Source organism: Candoia aspera, chromosome 7 (genome assembly GCF_035149785.1).
Source record: "Candoia aspera isolate rCanAsp1 chromosome 7, rCanAsp1.hap2, whole genome shotgun sequence".
Taxonomy (NCBI): domain Eukaryota; kingdom Metazoa; phylum Chordata; class Lepidosauria; order Squamata; family Boidae; genus Candoia; species Candoia aspera.
In genome coordinates, this window is record NC_086159.1 from 79,113,653 (window position 1) to 79,132,646 (window position 18,994).

General features: G+C 42.1%; 1 protein-coding gene across 2 annotated transcripts in view; it reads right to left on the reverse strand.

Annotated features, from left to right (window-relative positions):
* PACSIN2 (protein kinase C and casein kinase substrate in neurons 2) overlaps window positions 1–18,994 on the reverse strand; it is a 77,772-nt gene that overhangs the window by 27,166 nt on the left and 31,612 nt on the right. For both annotated transcript variants that reach the window (XM_063308255.1, XM_063308254.1), the window contains exons 2-3: window positions 12,806–12,917; window positions 2,835–2,991 (exon numbers count right to left, since the gene is read on the reverse strand). In XM_063308255.1, coding sequence (XP_063164325.1) covers window positions 2,835–2,991; window positions 12,806–12,865 — 217 coding nt within the window. In that variant the 5' untranslated portion in view covers window positions 12,866–12,917. The remainder of the gene's footprint in view (window positions 1–2,834; window positions 2,992–12,805; window positions 12,918–18,994) is intronic.

Consider the following 18,994-nt stretch of genomic DNA (forward strand, 5'->3'; position numbering starts at 1 on the left):
TTGTAGTTTACTCAAGCCCTACCTGCCGTCGGACCGCTGGCATCCCCAACCCATTCCGCCACCTCCGCTCATGATTGACAACCAGCAACACTTCGAGGTGACATCCATCCTGGACTCCCGACGCCAGCGCTCCGCTTTGCAATACCTCGTCCGCTGGAAACATTTCCCTCATCCTGAATGGGTTGCTGCTCCAGACGTGCTTTCCCCTAGTTTGGTAGCCCAATTTCACTCTGCCTATCCTGACAAACCTGCTCCATAGCCTTCATTTGGGGGGGCAATATGTCATGTTACCCATTTCAATGTGCTGTTAACATTGTAACGTTTCACATGTCATCTTCTGTTCCGTGTTCCTTCACCCGGATTTTTCCATTCCCTCGCCCTCCGTTGTTTTGAGGGCTTGGAATGTATGTTTGGGTTTGCGCTCCTGCTCAAGGTTACTTTCCCAGGCGCGTCTAACGGCTCCTAGCACCTGGGAGGGGGAGCGCCCTGACGAGGGATGGGGCGGAACTTGCTCACAGGCAAGGCTTTTAAGTTTGTATTTGGCGCGCTTTTGCTCATTCTCAGCTTTCTCTGTATTTGCATACTATTCCTTTAATAAATCAGTTATCTTTAAGCCCGAGCTTGTGAGACTGAGTATTTGGGATTAGGCAATCGTTACATTCTCTTTTAACCACTTTTGCCTTGCACTTTCATGCTGGAGTGGGGCACAAAAACTAACCAGAGATAACCCAGGAACCCACACAAAAAAATCATGTGCTCACCAGGCATATCACTCTAATCCACATATGCAATCGTGAAGCCAAACTATTGTGTTTCAAATTGTGGTTTGTAATCATAAAACAAACCACTTTATTTACTAACTCCCCTAGTTTGGCCTATCACTGTAAGCCAAAACAAACACTACTGTGGCTTTGCATGATGTGTGAAGCCAAACTATACAAGAATTGGAAATACTCAGCCATTTTTCCATATCATATTACAATCATAGCCTATATTCCACTTTGTGTCATATTGTAGTTTGTTGTCTTTACCTAGATGTAGACCAAGGCTGTGGTTAAATTGGAGAGTCTAGTCAATTAAACATTTCACTAATGACTAGATTATGGCGATCTTCAAGAAAAGAAGGTGAAATGCAATAATAGTTACAAGTGTAGGTATTCTTTTAGTAATGTGCTTAGTGATTCTGGTCTTGAATGTGCAATTAGTCCCTGCTTGTTTGTTTTTGCAGCAGTCCAGGAAGTGCTGTCTGGACTGTTATCCATGGCTAATGTACCTTAGTCTTTAGATTCAATATTCATATAGTGAAATGAGTAAATATACCTTAAATCACAAAGTTGGCTTTGCCTAATATGCTATATGAACTCTGCCATTGTAAATGACATTTTACAGAACAGGTTCCCAACCTGTTTGGATTAGAGGGCACATTCAAAAATTTTTGAACACATGGAAGTACCCTCAACACATTACATGTATTTCCTCTTTGGTGGGATACAGGCAATAGTATGCTGGCTTGCAAGTTAGTCTCTAGATTAAAGATTATGATTATTTAGAATAGAACTGAGCATGTTTGGTGTACAACAGTTATGTTGTGTTGTGAAATTAAAAGAAAGGGAAATAATATAATAGATCTGAACTCATGTCAAGATTGTTTTGGGGGTTGTGAAAATAGGAATTCATAGTTAGTGATAGTTCTATATTATACTGGTGATAATGAAAGAAACAGGAATTGGCTCCTTGTGCAACTTTATGAATAAATGGGATCTACGGAAAAAAAAACTTTCCTGTGAAGTGATATGAATGGATAGATGAGGATAAGACATAAGAATGCAGATACCGTGACTGGGCCATTTGGAGAATCAAGGATGAATGGCAATGGTAATTTTGGGAGAAAATAGACAGGGAAGGAATTGTTGTACAACAAATTAGAGTGGAAGCGGACTGGTTGAAAAATGTAAGAGATCTTGGTTAGGAGGTAGTGAAAAGAGCTAAATAGAGGAAAGTTCTAAATATTCATCCAAAAAACTGAATCAAAATACCTTCTCTGCCATCCCAAACATGAAAACTGTCCAGGCACATACCTGGTTCATTCAACAAGAGCTCAATTCAGCAAATTGAAATTAATACAAAAGTAAATGCTTTCCAATATGTAAAGTTGTTACAAAATTATAACTATAAAGACAGATATTGGGCAGAAATATGTATTCCAATGAGTTTCTCCGAAGTGTTAATCAAGATGTTTACTTCTATGTCATTTATCATCACCACAAATGCAGTACAAGGATCTAAAAGGATGTATTTAAGCAGCTATATGCTTCACAAATGTTTACATTTTCATGGAATTTTTTAAAGCCTTCATACAAATCAGCTTCCAGGTCATTTAGAAAAAATTATATTTCCTCAAACCTGAATCCTGCAAGCTGACATATCCATGAAGATTTCTTGGAAATGAAAATGAAAATGGTGCCCGTATCTTCTTCTGGGATATTTTTTCAACTTCTGAGTCTAATCTACAGACCTGGTATTCCATGGAGATCTCAAGTACTAACCCAGCACTGGTTAGTTTCCAAGCCCAAACAAGGTTGGCTAGGTGCTGTCACTAGAAGTGTGTGAAATGTAATGAATTTGAAACTAGCTATTCTGATCTAAGAGGGAAGTATTCTGACAGTCTTTCAACCTTGCTAGAAATGTTCCAAAGTGGAAATAGGCTGTTTCAAATTTAAAATACCTCCAGTTTGGTAAAACACTGTTGGAAAACTTATTTCTAAGGTCAAAAGAGGGCAAAAATTATACGCACAAGTATCTGTTAAAAGAGTATAATTAAAAATCATGTTTACCTTTTTCTACAAGTTGTCTCCATCGTTTTGCCCATTCAGTTAACTGCTGAGCATAAGCCTTCTCTATTCTTGCACGCTCATGAATACAGTTCATAAGATCACCACAAAGTCTATGTCCATCATCGATGCGCCTCACTGTCCGCTTGTAGTTTCCAACCTATCAAAGAGTAAAAACATTTACAAATACATCTTTAGGGAGGAGAATAAGCAATGTCAAAACTAGTTTCCAATTTAGTGGAAACTGACAGAACCCATTTAAACTGGAGTTGAATTGTTTGCATTTTCTTTAATATACAGTATATTATTGGATTTCTAGTATTAAAGCTAAACTTGTAGGCATGATTACCAATTTCTGTTATCTAAATACTTGCTTTGATTGCAGTCAAATAAAGCCTACATGTGATTTGCAATGTTATCCTAAATCTCCCTTATATTTTGCACTATTGTAATAATCTGATTACAAAATTATTTGATGGGATTCCTTGAGAGGCAGGGAGGCTGGACCTATTAGATTACTCTGCCCCACTCGACTGATGGGCCCCACTGGATTCCAGAGGAAGCTTGGGGTTATTCCTGAAGGTCTGGTGCATGATCTGGCCTTGGTTGCTGCTTGGAATGAAAGGACGGTGGGGCTTTGGATCAGATTGCACCCATGTGGCCTTTCTGCTCTTGTGGATCCCAAAGCTCCTCCCTCAGGAGGAGCTGAGGGAAATGAAATAGGTGAAGAGATACCAAAAGCACCGCTGGAATGCAACGAGGAGTGAACCCAAACAAGCACAAGTTAGGGCCACCACTAGGGCCTACCTCATGGCAGTAAGGGCAGGGAAACATCAGTGTTTCGCTGCCCTTATTGTACCAACGGATAGCACTGGTTCACAATCTAGTGCAGAAGGACCTAGCTATATTGACGTATGCCCTTATCAGCACCTGACTGGATTACTGCAGCATGCTTTATCTGGGGCTGCCCCTAAACAATACTCAGAAACTACAGCTACTCCAGAATACCGTGGCCATGTATGTACCAACTCCCAACATTGAGAGCATATAATACAATTCTCTGGGACATCCACTGGTTACTGGTAAGTTTCCATCTACAACTTAAGGTGCTGGTATTGTCCTAAAAAGCCCTTCATAACTTGGCACCTCATGTTCTATAAGAGCACCTTCTACCAACTACATCAGCTTGATTTAGATTTTGTAGGGAGCAACTGCTAATAGTTCCACACCTCCATGAGGCAAGGGTAGTTGAAGCTCAGGGAGCACTGCTTCTCCATAATGGTACTAATCCTTTGGAATGGCCTCTCATTAGAAGTCAGACTTCCCCCCTCCCTGCTGGTCTTCTTTAATAATACCAAATTATTCCAGAGTGCATTTTCATGACTTTGTTTACTGTACCATTTTTATTATTTCATTCTTTTTATTGTTATTTATGTAGATTATCATTTCATTCTACTCACTATAAGTGCTCAGGGTCGATTGATTACAGCAGGGTAAAAATCCAATAAGTAATTAAATAGCTTGAGGCCAAGATCACCAGTAATTTGGTCATTAAGACACAGGATTCAGGGCCTCTGGGCCAGCAGAGGGGATTGATAATCAGTTATTGAACTTCCTTGTCCTGGAACTGACCTGCCCAGTGCCTCCCACCATATCTCCTTTAGCTCATAAGATCCTCACTGTATGGAAATCATCCAGCAGTGGACTTCTGGGTGAGGAAAAATGGTGAACTAAGACGTCTCCAAAAGAGTGGAGATAACAACATGGTGATGACCGATGGACTGGTGGTAAGCTTGGTCCAGCAGAACCCCTCCAGATATGGAGAGGACAAGAGATTGCCCATTTGCACTCTGGACAGCTGTTCCTCACGAGGAGATGGACAGCAGTCATCCCATGGGTCTGAGCACTAGAGGATGAGGGCAGCCATCAAGCTCTCAATCGTGGTGGAGCCTTAAGGACACTGGGTTTGACCACCTTACTTTCTAATCACCTTTGGATTTTCAATTATTTTACGGTTAAAAGATGTATTCCACACAAGTTTGAAAAACTACCTGGTGACTAAACCATCGTCCCAAACTAGAAGAGAAGTTAACTAGCTGTTTAAAGAACTTATATAATATAAAACTAATGGTAAAAAGGTAAATAAGAATTTAATCTAAGAAAGTTAGAAATGGATTAAGGAAACAGACAGATGTGGAATATTATTTTATTATTTATTTTATTTTATTATTCAAATTTTGCTACCACCCATCTCCCCCAAAAGTGGGACTCTGGGCGGTTTACAATAAAATTAAGACTATAATAATAACAATTAAAATCTATAAAAACAATTACAAATATAAAATGCAATATAAATAAGTATAAAATCCAAGAGGTTAAAAATTCTAATAAGGTGGGAGGGGCTTTAAGGTGCGAGCCAACCCCATGGATGGTTGCCCGCCTGCCCGCCCCAGGCAAGATGGCAAAAGCAGGTTTTCAGGGCCCTCCTGAAGGTCGGAAGTGAAGGTGCCTGCCTCACCTCCGAGGGCAAGATGTTCCAAAGGGTGGGGGCAACTGCAGAGAAGGCCCTCTTCCTGGACCCTGCCAGATGGAATTCTCTGATCGATGGGGTCCGCAACATGCCCTCTCTGCCTGACTGGGTGGGGTGGGTCGATATTATGGGGATGAGATGGTCCCTCAGGTAACCTGGCCCCATGCCATGTATGGCTTTAAAGGTCATAACCAACACTTTGAATTGGACCTGGAAGCAAACTGGCACCCAGTGCAGCTCGCGCAGTAAAGATGTTATATGTGCCGATCTAGGGGCACCAAAAATAACCCATGCAGCTGCATTCTGGACCAGCTGAAGCTTCCAGATACCCTTCAAGGGTAGCCCCATGTAGAGCGCATTGCAGTAGTCAATATGGGAGATGACGAGGGCATGAGTGACTGTTCGGAGGGCCTCTCGCTCCAGGAACGGGCGTAACTGGTGCACAACCCAAAGGTGAGCAAAGGCCCTCCTGGCCATGACTGCCACCTGCTCTGTGAGCAGGAGTCATGAGTCCAGAAGAACCCCCAGATTACGCACTGGGTCTGTCTGGGGCAGTGCCACCCCATCCAGAACTAAACATGACAATTTCCCAGAAACCGAGAAACAATTTCCCAGAAACCGAGGAATTTCTATCGCTAAATGATGCGGTCATAAAGTGCAACATCATATGACCGCATTGCTCAGTAATGACAATCGCAGAGGTCTCTGTTGCTGCCGTTAAGTGAGGATTGCAGGTCATTAAACAAGGACCTCCTCACGACGTCCTGCTGGCTTCCAACAAGCAAAGTCAATGGGCAAGCCGGCAGGAAGACCCAAGTGGCTTGCAAGCAGGCTGGCAGGCAGGTAAGTGGCTGCTGCAGTCCAGTGCAAGCGTAGTTGGCTGTTCCAGAGGGCAGGAGGGTGCACAAATGGCTGCTGCAGCCTGGCATGAATGTGGCTGAGTGTGGGGTGGGTGCTGCAGAGTGTGGGAGGGTACATGGGACAGTGGCAGAAGCGAGAGTGACTAACAGGAACAACTTGTGACCTTCCCTGCCAGCTTCCCCACTGACTCTGCTTGTGGGAAGCTGGTGGGGAAGGTCACAAATTGTGATCACATAGCCACGGGATGCTGCAACCATTTTAAGTGCAAGCCAGTTGTGAAGCACCTGAATCACAATCACGTGATCTGGGTGCTGGGATGGCCAGAACTTCAAGGACCAGTCGTAAGTACCCCTTGTTCAGTACCATCATAACTTCGAACAGTTGCTGAATGAGTGGTCGTTAACCGAGAACTTCGTTGTTGTTTATTCGTTCAGTCGCTTCTGACTCTTCGTGACTTCATTGGACCAGCCCACTCCAGAGCTTCCTGTCGGTCGTCAACACCCCCAACTCCCCCAGGGACAAGTCCGTCACCTCTAGAAGATCATCTATCCATCTTGCCCTTGGTCGGCCCCTCTTCCTTTTGCCTTCCACTCTCCCTAGCATCAGCAACTTCTCCAGGGTGTTCTGTCTTCTCATTACGTGGCCAAAGTATTTCAGTTTTGCCTTTAATATCATTCCTTTAGGTGTGTTGTCCCATGGTATACCGACAAATCTCTGGTTGTACTGATCCATTTAGTTTTCACGGCAAGAATACTGGGGTGGGTTGCCATTACCTTCCCCAGGGATCGCATTTAGTCTGACTCTCTGTCATGACCTTCCCATCTTGGGTGGCCCTTCACGGTTTAGCTCATGGTGTCACTGAGGTGCTCAAGCTCCAGCACCACGACAAGGTAACGATCCTTTGCTGAAGAACCGAGAATTACCTGTAGCCTTTTACAATTTTAGGTTTCTGTAACTTATCCAGGGCTCTTTAAAAGGACTGCTATTCCAGCACTATCTTTGCCATTGGCAGGCTGCAGGATAGCAACCGTTTGGATGCAGATCCTGCAGCCACTGTGAAGGGAATAAGACTGAGTGGGTTCACACCATTAAATAGAGTGGTTTTTGATGCCAAATGATTATGGATTTGTGGAGTCCTTGGTGCTCTCTGAGCCTTGTTTTCTTGCAGACGTTTGCCAGTCTAGGCAACATCTTCAGTGCAAAGAGGGAGTGGGCCTTGCTCTCAGTTTATATACAGTGGCTTGCCCTGCTTGTGTTGATAGGGATGTTGTTCTCTCCTTGGGAGTTCTTTGATTGGGCTGTTGTTTGCTGCTTGGTTGATTGCCTGAGTTAATAGTTCCTATTAGGAACTATTACACCTAATACACCTAGGGTGTATTGTGCTGTTTGATGGTTCATCTGGTGTTAATCCTAGTGTTGATTTTTGCATATCTGGGTGTTGATTGCTGGCAAGGGAGTGTACTGGTCTTTTGGCTTTTCTATTGTCTCTTTATTTATTGTATGTAAATGTTGTTTACCTCTATGTGGCTGCTTTGTCTGAGTGCCAGGCTTCTAGGAATTCTCTGGCGTTTTTGGATTTGGCTTGGTCCAGGATGCTCAGTTTCCCAGGTGAAAGTGTGGTTGAGCCTGTCCATGTGTTGTGAGATTAAGGAGTTCTCATCGTGTCTTCTGACTGCTAGTTGGTGTTTGTGGATGCGCTCTGCTAGTCTTCTGCCTGTCTGTCCTACACAGTGGCTGTTACAGTCTTTGCACTGTATGTTGTAAATAACTCCTGTTTTTTCTTCTTGGGCTATTGGGTCTTTTGGGTTACTTAATATGTTTTGAAGAGTTTTAGTTGGTTTATGTGCTACGGTATGCCATGTGGTTGTAAGAGTCTGTTGGTGGTTTCTGAGATGTTTCTGATGTATGGCAGTGTTATCCTTTTCATAGCTTCTATTTGTTGGGTTGTAGTGGGTTGGGCGGTGAGGCACTTTTTGATAAAGTTAAGTGGGTATCCATTTTGCTGGAAGATGCTGTGCAGATGTTCTTTTTCTTATTTCTGGTGTTCTGGGTTGCTGCAGTGTATAAGTGCTCGTCTGAATAATGTTCTTACACAGCTTCTCTTGTGGGAGGTTGGATTGTTACTTTGGTAATGGAGCACTTGGTTGGTGTGGGTAGCTTTCTGGTAGACTTGTGTTTCTAACTTGCCATCATTTCCTCTACTGATGAGGATGTCCAGGAATGTTGTTTTCTTCCTCCCTTGTGAATTTTATTCCATTAAAGATGTTGTTGATGGTTTCGTGCGTATCTGCCAGTTGTTTCTTTTGTATTATGAAGAAAGTGTCATCTACGTACTGGATCCATACTTTGGGTTGATGAGGTCCATTATCCTGAGTATTTCTATTTTGGTGTATTTGGTAAGGTCAGGTGTGTTGCGCAGAACTGCAGCCATGGATTCTTTCGCTAGTGCCAGGATGTGGAGAGAGCTGTAACGTCGAATGACACCATGATCTCATCTTCTTCTATTTTTAGGTTTTTGATTTTCTCGAGGCACTGTAGTGGGGAGCTGATAGAATATTCACTCTTCTCTGTGAGATGCCTAAGTTTCTTTGTAAGCTCTTTAACTATGTTGTATGTGGGAGTCCCTGGTAATGATACAATGGGTCTAAATGGTATGCCAGTCTTGTGTATCTTGGGGTGTCCGTAGAAGCATGGGAGGATGGGTCCACTGCTTTTCATCCGCCTCTGTTCTTCTTGTGTAATTTGACCTTTCTTGGTGAGGTTGTTGAGAATAGCAGGGATTGTAATAACTATGTTTATGGACCTAATTTGGATTCTCCTATTATGTTTATGATTATGGCAACCAGCTTGATTGATAACTGGCAAATAGAGGGAGAAAACGTAGAAGCAGTGAAAGTCTTTGTATTTCTAGGTGCGAAGATTACTGCAGATGCTGACTGCAGTCAGGAAATCAGGAGACGTTTAATCCTTGGGAGAAGAGCGATGACAAATCTCGATAAAATAGTTAAGAGCAGAGACATCACACTGACAACAAAGGTCCGCATAGTTAAAGCAATGGTGTTCCCCGTAGTAATATATGGCTGTGAGAGCTGGACCATAAGGAAGGCTGAGAGAAGGAAGATAGATGCTTTGGAACTGTGGTGTTGGAGGAAAATTCTGAGAGCGCCTTGGACTGCAAGAAGATCAAATCAGTCCATCCTCCAGGAAATAAAGCCAGACTGCTCACCTGAGGGAATGATATTAAAGGCCAAACTGAAATACTTTGGCCACATAATGAGAAGACAGGACACCCCGGAGAAGATGCTGATGCTAGGGAGAGTGGAGGGCAAAAGGAAGAGGGGCCGACCAAGGGCAAGATGGATGGATGATCTTCTAGAGGTGACGGACTCGTCCTTGGGGGAGCTGGGGGTGTTGATGACCGACAGGAAGCTCTGGAGTGGGCTGGTCCATGAAGTCATGAAGAGTTGGAAGCGACTGAACGAATAAACAACAAAATTATGTTTTATGAATGTTTTTGACTCTTGAATGAGTGTAATTATGATAAAGTGATAATAGGAGGAGATTTTAATGAAATATTGGATCCCAAGCTTGACAGAAATAGACTGGTATGGAAAAAACAATCATTAGTGAGGGAAACAATTAAAACCTACATGGAAGAATTGAATTTAATAGACCCCTGGTGCTTGATGCACCCAATTAAAAGAGAATACACATTTTATTCAAATTAGACACAATATTCTAGATGTGGTCTGACCAATGGAGAGGAATTCAAAATGCCTCTAATTTATGAGTAATGCTTTTTCTTCTAGAATTTGATTTCCATCAAATTAAGATGGATTTTTAAAGGGCATCAGTGAACACAATACAGTGTATCTGATGTAATTCTTCCTGACCTTGCCTGGAGAATAGAGCTTCTTAGCTTACATGACTATAACATACTATAACTACCAAAATATTCTCTTAACAATAGTAATATTAATATTGTTCATATGTTTTTATGCAGACATAGTAATGAGAATACAAGCAACCTCTAGTTCAGCATTTCCTAAAGTGTGGTCCTAGGACACCTGGGGGTCCCGCAAGACCCTCTCAGGGGTCCATGAAAGCTAAATTATTTGCCAGCCTATGTTGAAAAATAATACAATATTAAAATCCCATCAAACAATTGTGAGAAGTGGTGGCTGCAGCGAATGTCGATTTTCATTTTTAGTATGGTAAATATTGATAAATATAACCCATACAAACAAAAACTCTTTTGGGGTCTTCCATAATTTTTCAAAGTGGGAGGAGATCCCAAGAGAAAAAAGTTTAAGAAACACTGCTCTAGTTATTATTTATTTATTTATTTATTTATTTATCAATCAATCAATCAATCAATCAATCAAATTTCGCCACCACCCATCTCCCCCAAAAGAGGAACTCTGGGCGGTTTACAATAAAGCTAAAAGGTTAAAATACAATAAAAAACAAGATATGTTACATAAATATATATATAAAGATGAAAGATAAAACAGTGTCCAAGATGGCAGATTCCTATTGCTAGCGTTTGCTCAAACTGTCATCTGCACAGTAAGATGTTCATTGAATATTTTTGTCTTACAGAAAACCTTGCCTAGAAGCAGGCAACTTCTGAAAATCATTATAAAAACTTACCATAAGAGAAGCACTGCTGAATAAAAGCAACAATCATGCAGTCCAGCATTTTTGTGAACACGACCAATCAGATGCTTTCAGAAACTGACAATTCATGTATTGTTCTCAGAAAAATTATTGAGTTGGATAGTACATTAGTGAATTGCCTACATTAAAGTACACATTAAGTACTTTAATGTAAGTAAAGGTTTGCCTGTCTCAAGCCTGCTGCTAATCATTTTCATTGAACACTGTACACTAATATGAGATAAAAATATTTTTTCTTCTCTTTATTCAGTTTCCCTCCATTTGTGCACAACTGAATAAATCTTCTGTAGCTCCATCCATCCATCCATCCCGCCTTTATTATGTTCATCTTAAACTAGGCTGTGTTTGTTCACAACTGGGAAGTTCAGCTGGACCTTTCCAGGGTGACTAAGATTTAGTCATACCAGAATCTGGAAGATTTGGCTACTCTGGGTTTCATCTGAGAAAAATCCAGAAGGTTTTACACTCCTCCTTCTTCACATGGCATGTGTTATCGCCTTCCTTACCTTCCTGCTGTCATTACAATGTTTTAATTCAAGCAGGGAATACCTGGATAGTCCACTCACCCCCTTTCTCCAATCTTCCAGGCACCTTCCTTTCCTATAGCTTCCACTGCTCTAGCCAACAGCTCATTGTCCCTCTCCCAAGGGTCCACTTTCCAATCCTGTCTTCCAGCACTTTCCTTTCCCATGCCACTCTGCTGCCTTACTTAAAATGACATAGCACCTCCCTTTCCCCCATTGTACCAGCACCTTCTTCTGTTTAGATGGCACCACCACCACCGCCAATGGTTTGCATTTTCTCCACTGTCTCCCATAACACACACGTTCTATGGCTTTGCCCAGACAAAAGACTCATGTTTTGGTCCAAGCATGGGTCACCCAATACTGTCTGTTCCATCTGGGAAAGGTCTGTGAACATAATGTTTTGTATCAAACTAGAAATTCCCAAACAGCTCACTTTTCACTTTAAGAAATGTATTCTAGCCCCAATACTTTAGTTGGTTTCTCAGCAGTTTCTTCAACCAATATATAATTGATATGTACAAACCTCACCATTCCAGGAACAAAACATACTAAAATTCTCCAGAATATTTGCTTTCAGTTGGATAATTAACTTCTGAAATATTGCTGGACTACCCAAGGAACAGGCAGACTGGTATGATTTGGAAGCAAAATAAGAGTGTTCCAGCAGTATTTGAGGGACCGTCACTTCCCAGTTACATTTACCTGTCCCATCAGGGCCAGCAGAAGAGGTATGCTCCAAGTCCTGTCTACTAGGGAGTTCCGTCTGGTGAGACCCAGGAGACATGCCTTTTCTGCTGTAGCCCCCACCCTCTGGAACACCATTCCCTCTGAGGTGAGGTTAGCCCCATCTCTGTTAGCCTTCCAGAAACCCTTGAAAATGTGGTTCTTTCATCAACCCTGGGAATCCCATGGCGAGCCTGCAAAGTGGTTGAATGAGGCTAAATGATGGTTGTCTTACCACTAACTTACTGCTTCTTTTACATTTTTATTCCTTTACATTTTTTTATTTTTCTTGTTATTTATATCTGGTGTTTTTTATATTGTGATATGGTTTTAATTGTTATTTTGCTTGTAAGCTGCCCAGTCAGTTTTTGTGAGATGGGTGGCTATATAACTTTGCTAAATAAATAAATAAACCCCCCAAATAGTAGGTTTTCTACATTCTTAAACATCCTATTTCAACTTCAAAGAAACAATAGCAGCAGTTAATTTTCTATCATTTTCTAGTAATCCCCCCATCATGGAATTTGTCTTATATTACAATTGTAATCACGTTTCAAGTTCAGAACACTCAAAACATTTTGAGCACAAGACTTTTTACACAATCCACCAATCAACATTCTGTTTCAGACACATTTTAAAAAAATTATAATTACCTCCCAAAAGCTATCACTAAAAACCTCAACGCCAACAGAATCCTCATAGGAGCCAGACATCTCAAGCCACCCAGTTGCAATCCAGTGTCTGTAAATCCTGGTTCTTCAAATACTGCAAATGGAAAACAAAACATCGTTTGGTAAGAAGCAAATTTGCTCTTTAAAAAAAAAAGTATTATTTGCTGTCTCTTTTATCCTGCCAAATATGGCCTTATGAAATCCTGGTGACAGCTAATATCAATAAAATATTAAAGGCAACTATACATTTAATGGCAAAATTGAACAACATATGTCAAGGTTATGTCCTTAATGTTATATAAGGATGCCCAGGCTCTTGATGAGATCTTACATTACAGCAGCTAAATTTGGCTGGTCAGAAAACTAGAAGTGGATTTTTCAGATAGGGCACCTTTGTTCTCTCTTTCTTAATGGCATCAGCTATGGCAAAGCCTGGACATACTGGCCCTTTCCTGAATATTCTTTAGTGGACATTAACTGTGACACCCTAGCTCAAGAATCCATTCCAGCAGTTTCACTCTTGAATCCCTGGTGAGAGACTAATTGACACAAGAATTATGTCTCAGAAATTGCAGAGGAATCGGAGTTACAATGTATACATGTTTCCTCCAATAATCAGACTACAGTACATAAAATTGCACTCTGAGACTTGCTGATACATACAAATGTCTGCTTAGCTTCCAAATTACCATAAAGCTGACTGACCAGTTCAGAGCTTCAGCAGGATAAAAGAGCTTAATCGTGAAGTTAACTTGCAAAATAAACAATCTGAGCACTTCCAACAGAAAGTCATTTTTTGGCTTAGTTCTTATTTCGCCCTTGAAATACAACTTTTGTTGATCAAATCTAAAAGTCCAATAGCTAAGATCCATCAGGAATTTCTTGCTCATTCCACCATCATACTACTAATTTATGTCCAATACTGAGCATAGTCCTTTGTAATCTTGTTTTAAGCTATATAGTAGTCCTTCTGGACATGATTTGTATTTTTTATCTTTAGACCCTAAGCATATACGGAGAATACATGGCTAAGATAACTGGGATTTACTTGGTCTTCAAGACTGTTGCATGTTATCCTCTTCTAGCACTATATTTCTTCTACAATAGAAATATTGTGCCTACACCACATTTCTTTTCTCGAGCCACCTTGTTATTTCATTTGCCTCAAAAGATCTATTTGCTTTGTACACTGTGACAGGCTATAAGAGGCCATGCCTATCCTGAATCTGTCATGGAGGTACAAAAGCAGCCCAAACACCAGATAACACTTTGTTCTAGTGAGCTAGTACAGGGCCCTGGGTTAATCATGACAAGCAAAGTTCTACAAAGGACACAGCAAGTTCTAAAACACTAATTAAACTACTTAGTTACAACCACCCTTGCTCTCTGCTCTCCATTTTGAAGGTCCACAAGGCAAAAGTTGTACCAGTGCTAACATATGGTGCTGAACTGTGGGGCCTATCAAAGGCCTCCTTACTTGAACAAAATCAAGCACGCTTTTTAAGAACCATTCTGGGGACTGACAGGAGAGGTAAGAGCTGAAACAGGCGCCCATTCCATTTACAGTCTATCATTAATCGAAGTCTTCAACTACTGGTGGAGGATTCTCCCAATGGAACATGACAGACTACCAGAAATGTGCCTTGAAGAACAGATGGGCACACCTCAACCCACCACATGGATCAATCAACTCCTCCTAACTATTGCGTTCCTTGGCTTTTCACCACAACATTTACTTTCAGCTGGAGATCAGGCAAGGCAACATTCAAACAAAGAGTCTTGGATGTTAACACCCAAACAGACATTGAGTCACTTGTACACAATAGGTCATTGAAATGGCTAAGAATAAACTGTCCTTTCAAATAGAAAAATACCTGACAATAGGTCTGACTCAATACCACAGGATAGCTCTTACTAGAGCAAGATCTGAGCAGCTAGAGTCTATGGTCAAATACAGATGATTCCACCAAGTGCCTTGAGAGGACATATATTTGTGGAGCATCCGAAGTAGAAGACATTGCACACGTCCTATTTAACTGCCAACTATATGCCCCAGCAAGGGCTCAGTACCTTCAGACATTGACAGAACCACATACTGGGACCGTAACAAAAGACTATGTTACTTCCTCCAGGGCACAAATACATATGTGGTCAATAGAACTGTTAAGTTTATAGTTAGGGCTGTCCAACTGAGAACGCAATTTATAGAACACATTGGGGTGGCATGTAAAGGTGATGAATTCATTTAAACTCACATTGTTTCTGTATTTTATTAGGTAAAGGTAAAGGTTTCCCTTGACGTAAAGTCCAGTCGTGTCCGACTCTAGGGGGCGGTGCTCATCTCCGTTTCAAAGCCTTGGAGCCGGCGTTGTCCATAGGACACTTCCGGGTCATGTGGCCAGCATGACGACTCGGAACGCCGTTACCTTCCCGCCGAAGCGGTACCAATTAATCTACTCACATTTGCATGTTTTCGAACTGCTTGGCGTGCAGAAGCTGGGACGAGCAACGGGAGCTCACCCCGCCGCGCGGTTTCGAACCGCCGACCTTCCGATCGACAGCTCAGCGGTTTAACCCGCAGCGCCACCGCGTCCCCAGTCTGTATTTTATTACTTGTTTTATTATATCTTGCATTTTTATCTTACAATTTATCTCTATTTTACCCTACTGTATTTTATCTTACTATAGTATATTTATCTTATCGGTGGCGCTGCGGGTTAAACCGCTGAGCTGTCGATCGGAAGGTCGGCGGTTCGAAACCACGCGGCGGGGTGAGCTCCCGTTGCTCGTCCCAGCTTCTGCACACCAAGCAGTTCGAAAACATGCAAATGTGAGTAGATTAATTGGTACCGCTTCGGCGGGAAGGTAACGGCGTTCCGTGAGTCATACTGGCCACATGACCCGGAAGTGTCCTATGGACAATGCCGGCTCCAAGGCTTTGAAACGGAGATGAGCACCGCCCCCTAGAGTCGGACACGACTGGACTTTACGTCAAGGGAAACCTTTACCTTTACCTACTGTATTTTAGCTGTTTTATGGTATTATATTTTATATCTTATAGTGGCTGATGCACAACTTTTTGATATGGTCAGTTGGCTAATCAATAAAGTTATTCATTCATAGTTAGCTAAGTAAAAATTAAGAATAGGGGAAAGAAAGAGAGGCTGATGAGTTGGCAGAGATAGAATCTTAAAAAAACAGGGGGGACCATGGGAAGAGGAGAAACCTAATAGGAGAGGTGTGTGGTTGGCAAACCTAAGACAGATTTAGGCAGCACTAGCTGCTGAAAATCTGTAGTTTAAGAGAGAAGCAATGTTGTCTCCATGGGATGGAATGAATATTGGGGTTGTTGGTTTGAGAGCAGCTTAGAAGACTCCTGAGGAGGAGCAGGGGACAATCTGTACAGTAAGATGTTCATTGAATATTTTCCTCTTCTTACAGAAAACCTTGTCTAGAGGCAGGCAATTCAGAGAACTGTGCTGAAGAAGGGTGAGGCCAAGTATTGGACAGAATCTACCTGGTATAGCTGGTTTTGGGGGAGTCAAAAAACTGAGACAGGAGAGACCAAGTTCAAGCTGCCAGATAATGAGCCATGGCTGGCCTGAAAGAGAAAATACTAGCTAGTATCTTTAGTTCTTTTTCTTAACTCTATTCAGGTTAATAGTTAGTTTCTTCAGAAAGAGAGCAGTGTGCGTTCATGTTAAACTAATGTTTACACTGTATTCGGTAGAGGAAAAGGTTCCCTTTACAGTGCATTTTCAATCTCAAGCTATGACTGAATTCCTTCCCCCTGTGCGGTGAGGAGCTATCAAAATTGTTAAATGTATACTGCACACAGTCAGATTCGATAACCCCACATTTAAGCAAATTTCCCAGACATTCTAATCAATTTTACTTTACAATTTTTACTTTTAGGCAGGCATGACTGTTACTCTAAAATACATGACCATTTGTTCAGCGACAATGGTCGTGAACAGCCATCCCAGCACCCCCACGGTCATGTGATCACTATTTGGGTGCTTGGCAAATGGTTCACACTGACAACTGATTGCAGTGCCCTGTGATCATGTGGCTGCCTTTTGCAACATTCCCTGCCGGCTTCCCCTGAAAGTCAGTGGGGAGGCCAGCAGGGAAGATCACAAGTCGCTGGGGTAAGCCTCCCCCACCCATGCACCCTCCCCAGCCCCTCTGTGCTCCCACACCCTCCCCGACCCACACTGCACCCTCCCCAACCTACACCCCTTGCACCCTCCCCAACTGGCACTGTGCCTCACACACACTCCAAGCCACACCCTAATGCACCCTCCCTGACCTGCACACCCTCACACTCTCCCTGCCCCGCAACCCCGTGCAGCATCCCCTCCCTGTGCCCCTCCTCTCCCTGACCCACACCGCACACCCACACACCCTCCCAACCTGTGCCACCCCCTCCCCAACCCACACATCCCTCACACCCTCCCTGACTGGCACCATGCCTCCCAATTGCCAACTTACACACACACAATATTATGTATGTGTATATATACATAGATATATGAGATGAGAGACGAGATTATATATATATATATATACTGTATATACATATACATATACAGTGTGTGTGTGTGTATATATATAATAGAGATATGATATGAGAACCAGTTTTAAACTATTGAGTTTTATTATGTACTGGTCTTTGTACATAATAAATAACGATTTCTTAATGCCTTCCCTATCAGTTATCAAAAAAAAAAAAAGCAGCAGAAGGCCAGAGAGTCCACAAAGTTCATCTAGCTATAAATTACCTTCCAAAGGAAGACTGGCTAAAAGCAGAAGTAAAAACCTGTTTTGCTCTATTCTATGTTAATAAAGAGTCAGTTTGGTGTAGTGGTTAAGGCTCCAGGTAGAAACCAGGCGCCTGTGAGTTCTAGTCCCACCTTAGGCACAAAGCCGGCTGGGTGACCTTGGGCCAGTCCCTCCCTCTCAGCCATAAGGCAGCGGCGGCACAGGCAAACCATTTCAGAAATCTTACCAAGAAAACTGCAGGGACTCATCCAGGCAGTTGCCAGGACTTAACACTGACCTGAAGGTGCCCGTGCGCACACACAAAAAGAGTGAATAAAACAGGAAAAAATATATACTTGAAGAGTTTGCACTGAAATCCTAAGAACTCACAAAAAGTCTGTAGTCAAGTGAGTGTCAGCAGTGGAATTTGATTACAGAATGCTATTGTCCTGCTAGCTTCTAATGGAGTTTGCTCACCCGAATAACAGGACACTCTAATTTGTGCTTACACAAGACAATTAGCCAAAGTACTTCAAGGACAGACATGACTTAGCCAAAGGCCAAGAAAAACTTTTTAATGGTGGAGGGCAAGTAGTTTGCTTGGGGCTCTGACGCTTAAGGTGCCACAGCCAGTGTAGGAAATGGGCAGCTCCTAGCAGTGTTTCCTGGTGCTAAATCCAAGGTCAGTGGAACCCTTTCAGCAGCAGATAGTGAGGCGGGGAAACCCTTAGCTGGTCTACAGACTACAACCCACTGCCCAATGGGTAAAGCTGTTCTACAATATGCTTAGGCTGTCATAAGGAATATAAGCCACCCAAAGTCGTACACGATATGGACAGCAGAGAAATTTAATAAATAAACAGACTGATCTAGGCATTAATCCAAGCTGTGATGGGGAGGATGGAACAGGCACTTCTGTAATTGCTGCTCCTGTTTCTAGAAACAACCATAAATTGGATGAGAATTATCATAAAGATATTATTATATTGTGCTGTTTGAAAGGTCTGTAAAAGACTGTAGATGGCCCAAAGAGGACTGGGTTGCAAGACGTATTCTGGGCTTCACCAGTAAAATCTTAAGAGCAAGTTGTTGTTAGTTGCTTTCAAGTCATATTGATTCATAATGACCCTGTGGATAGTTGTCCTGAACTATGTTAAGTCTTCAGTCAGGCTGTTAATAATTGCTAGAATGGCATCCATGCTGTTGCTAGTGTATCAATCCACCCCATTGCTGGTCTTCCTTTATTGATTTCCCTTCAACCTTGCCAAGCACAATATCCACAATATCTTTCTCTAATGATCATTCTCCTCATATGATTTGTCCAAAATAGGAAAGCCATAGTCTTGTTATTTGAGCTTCTAAGGAAAGCTTAGGTTTGATTTCCTCCTATATTGATTTATCAGGTTG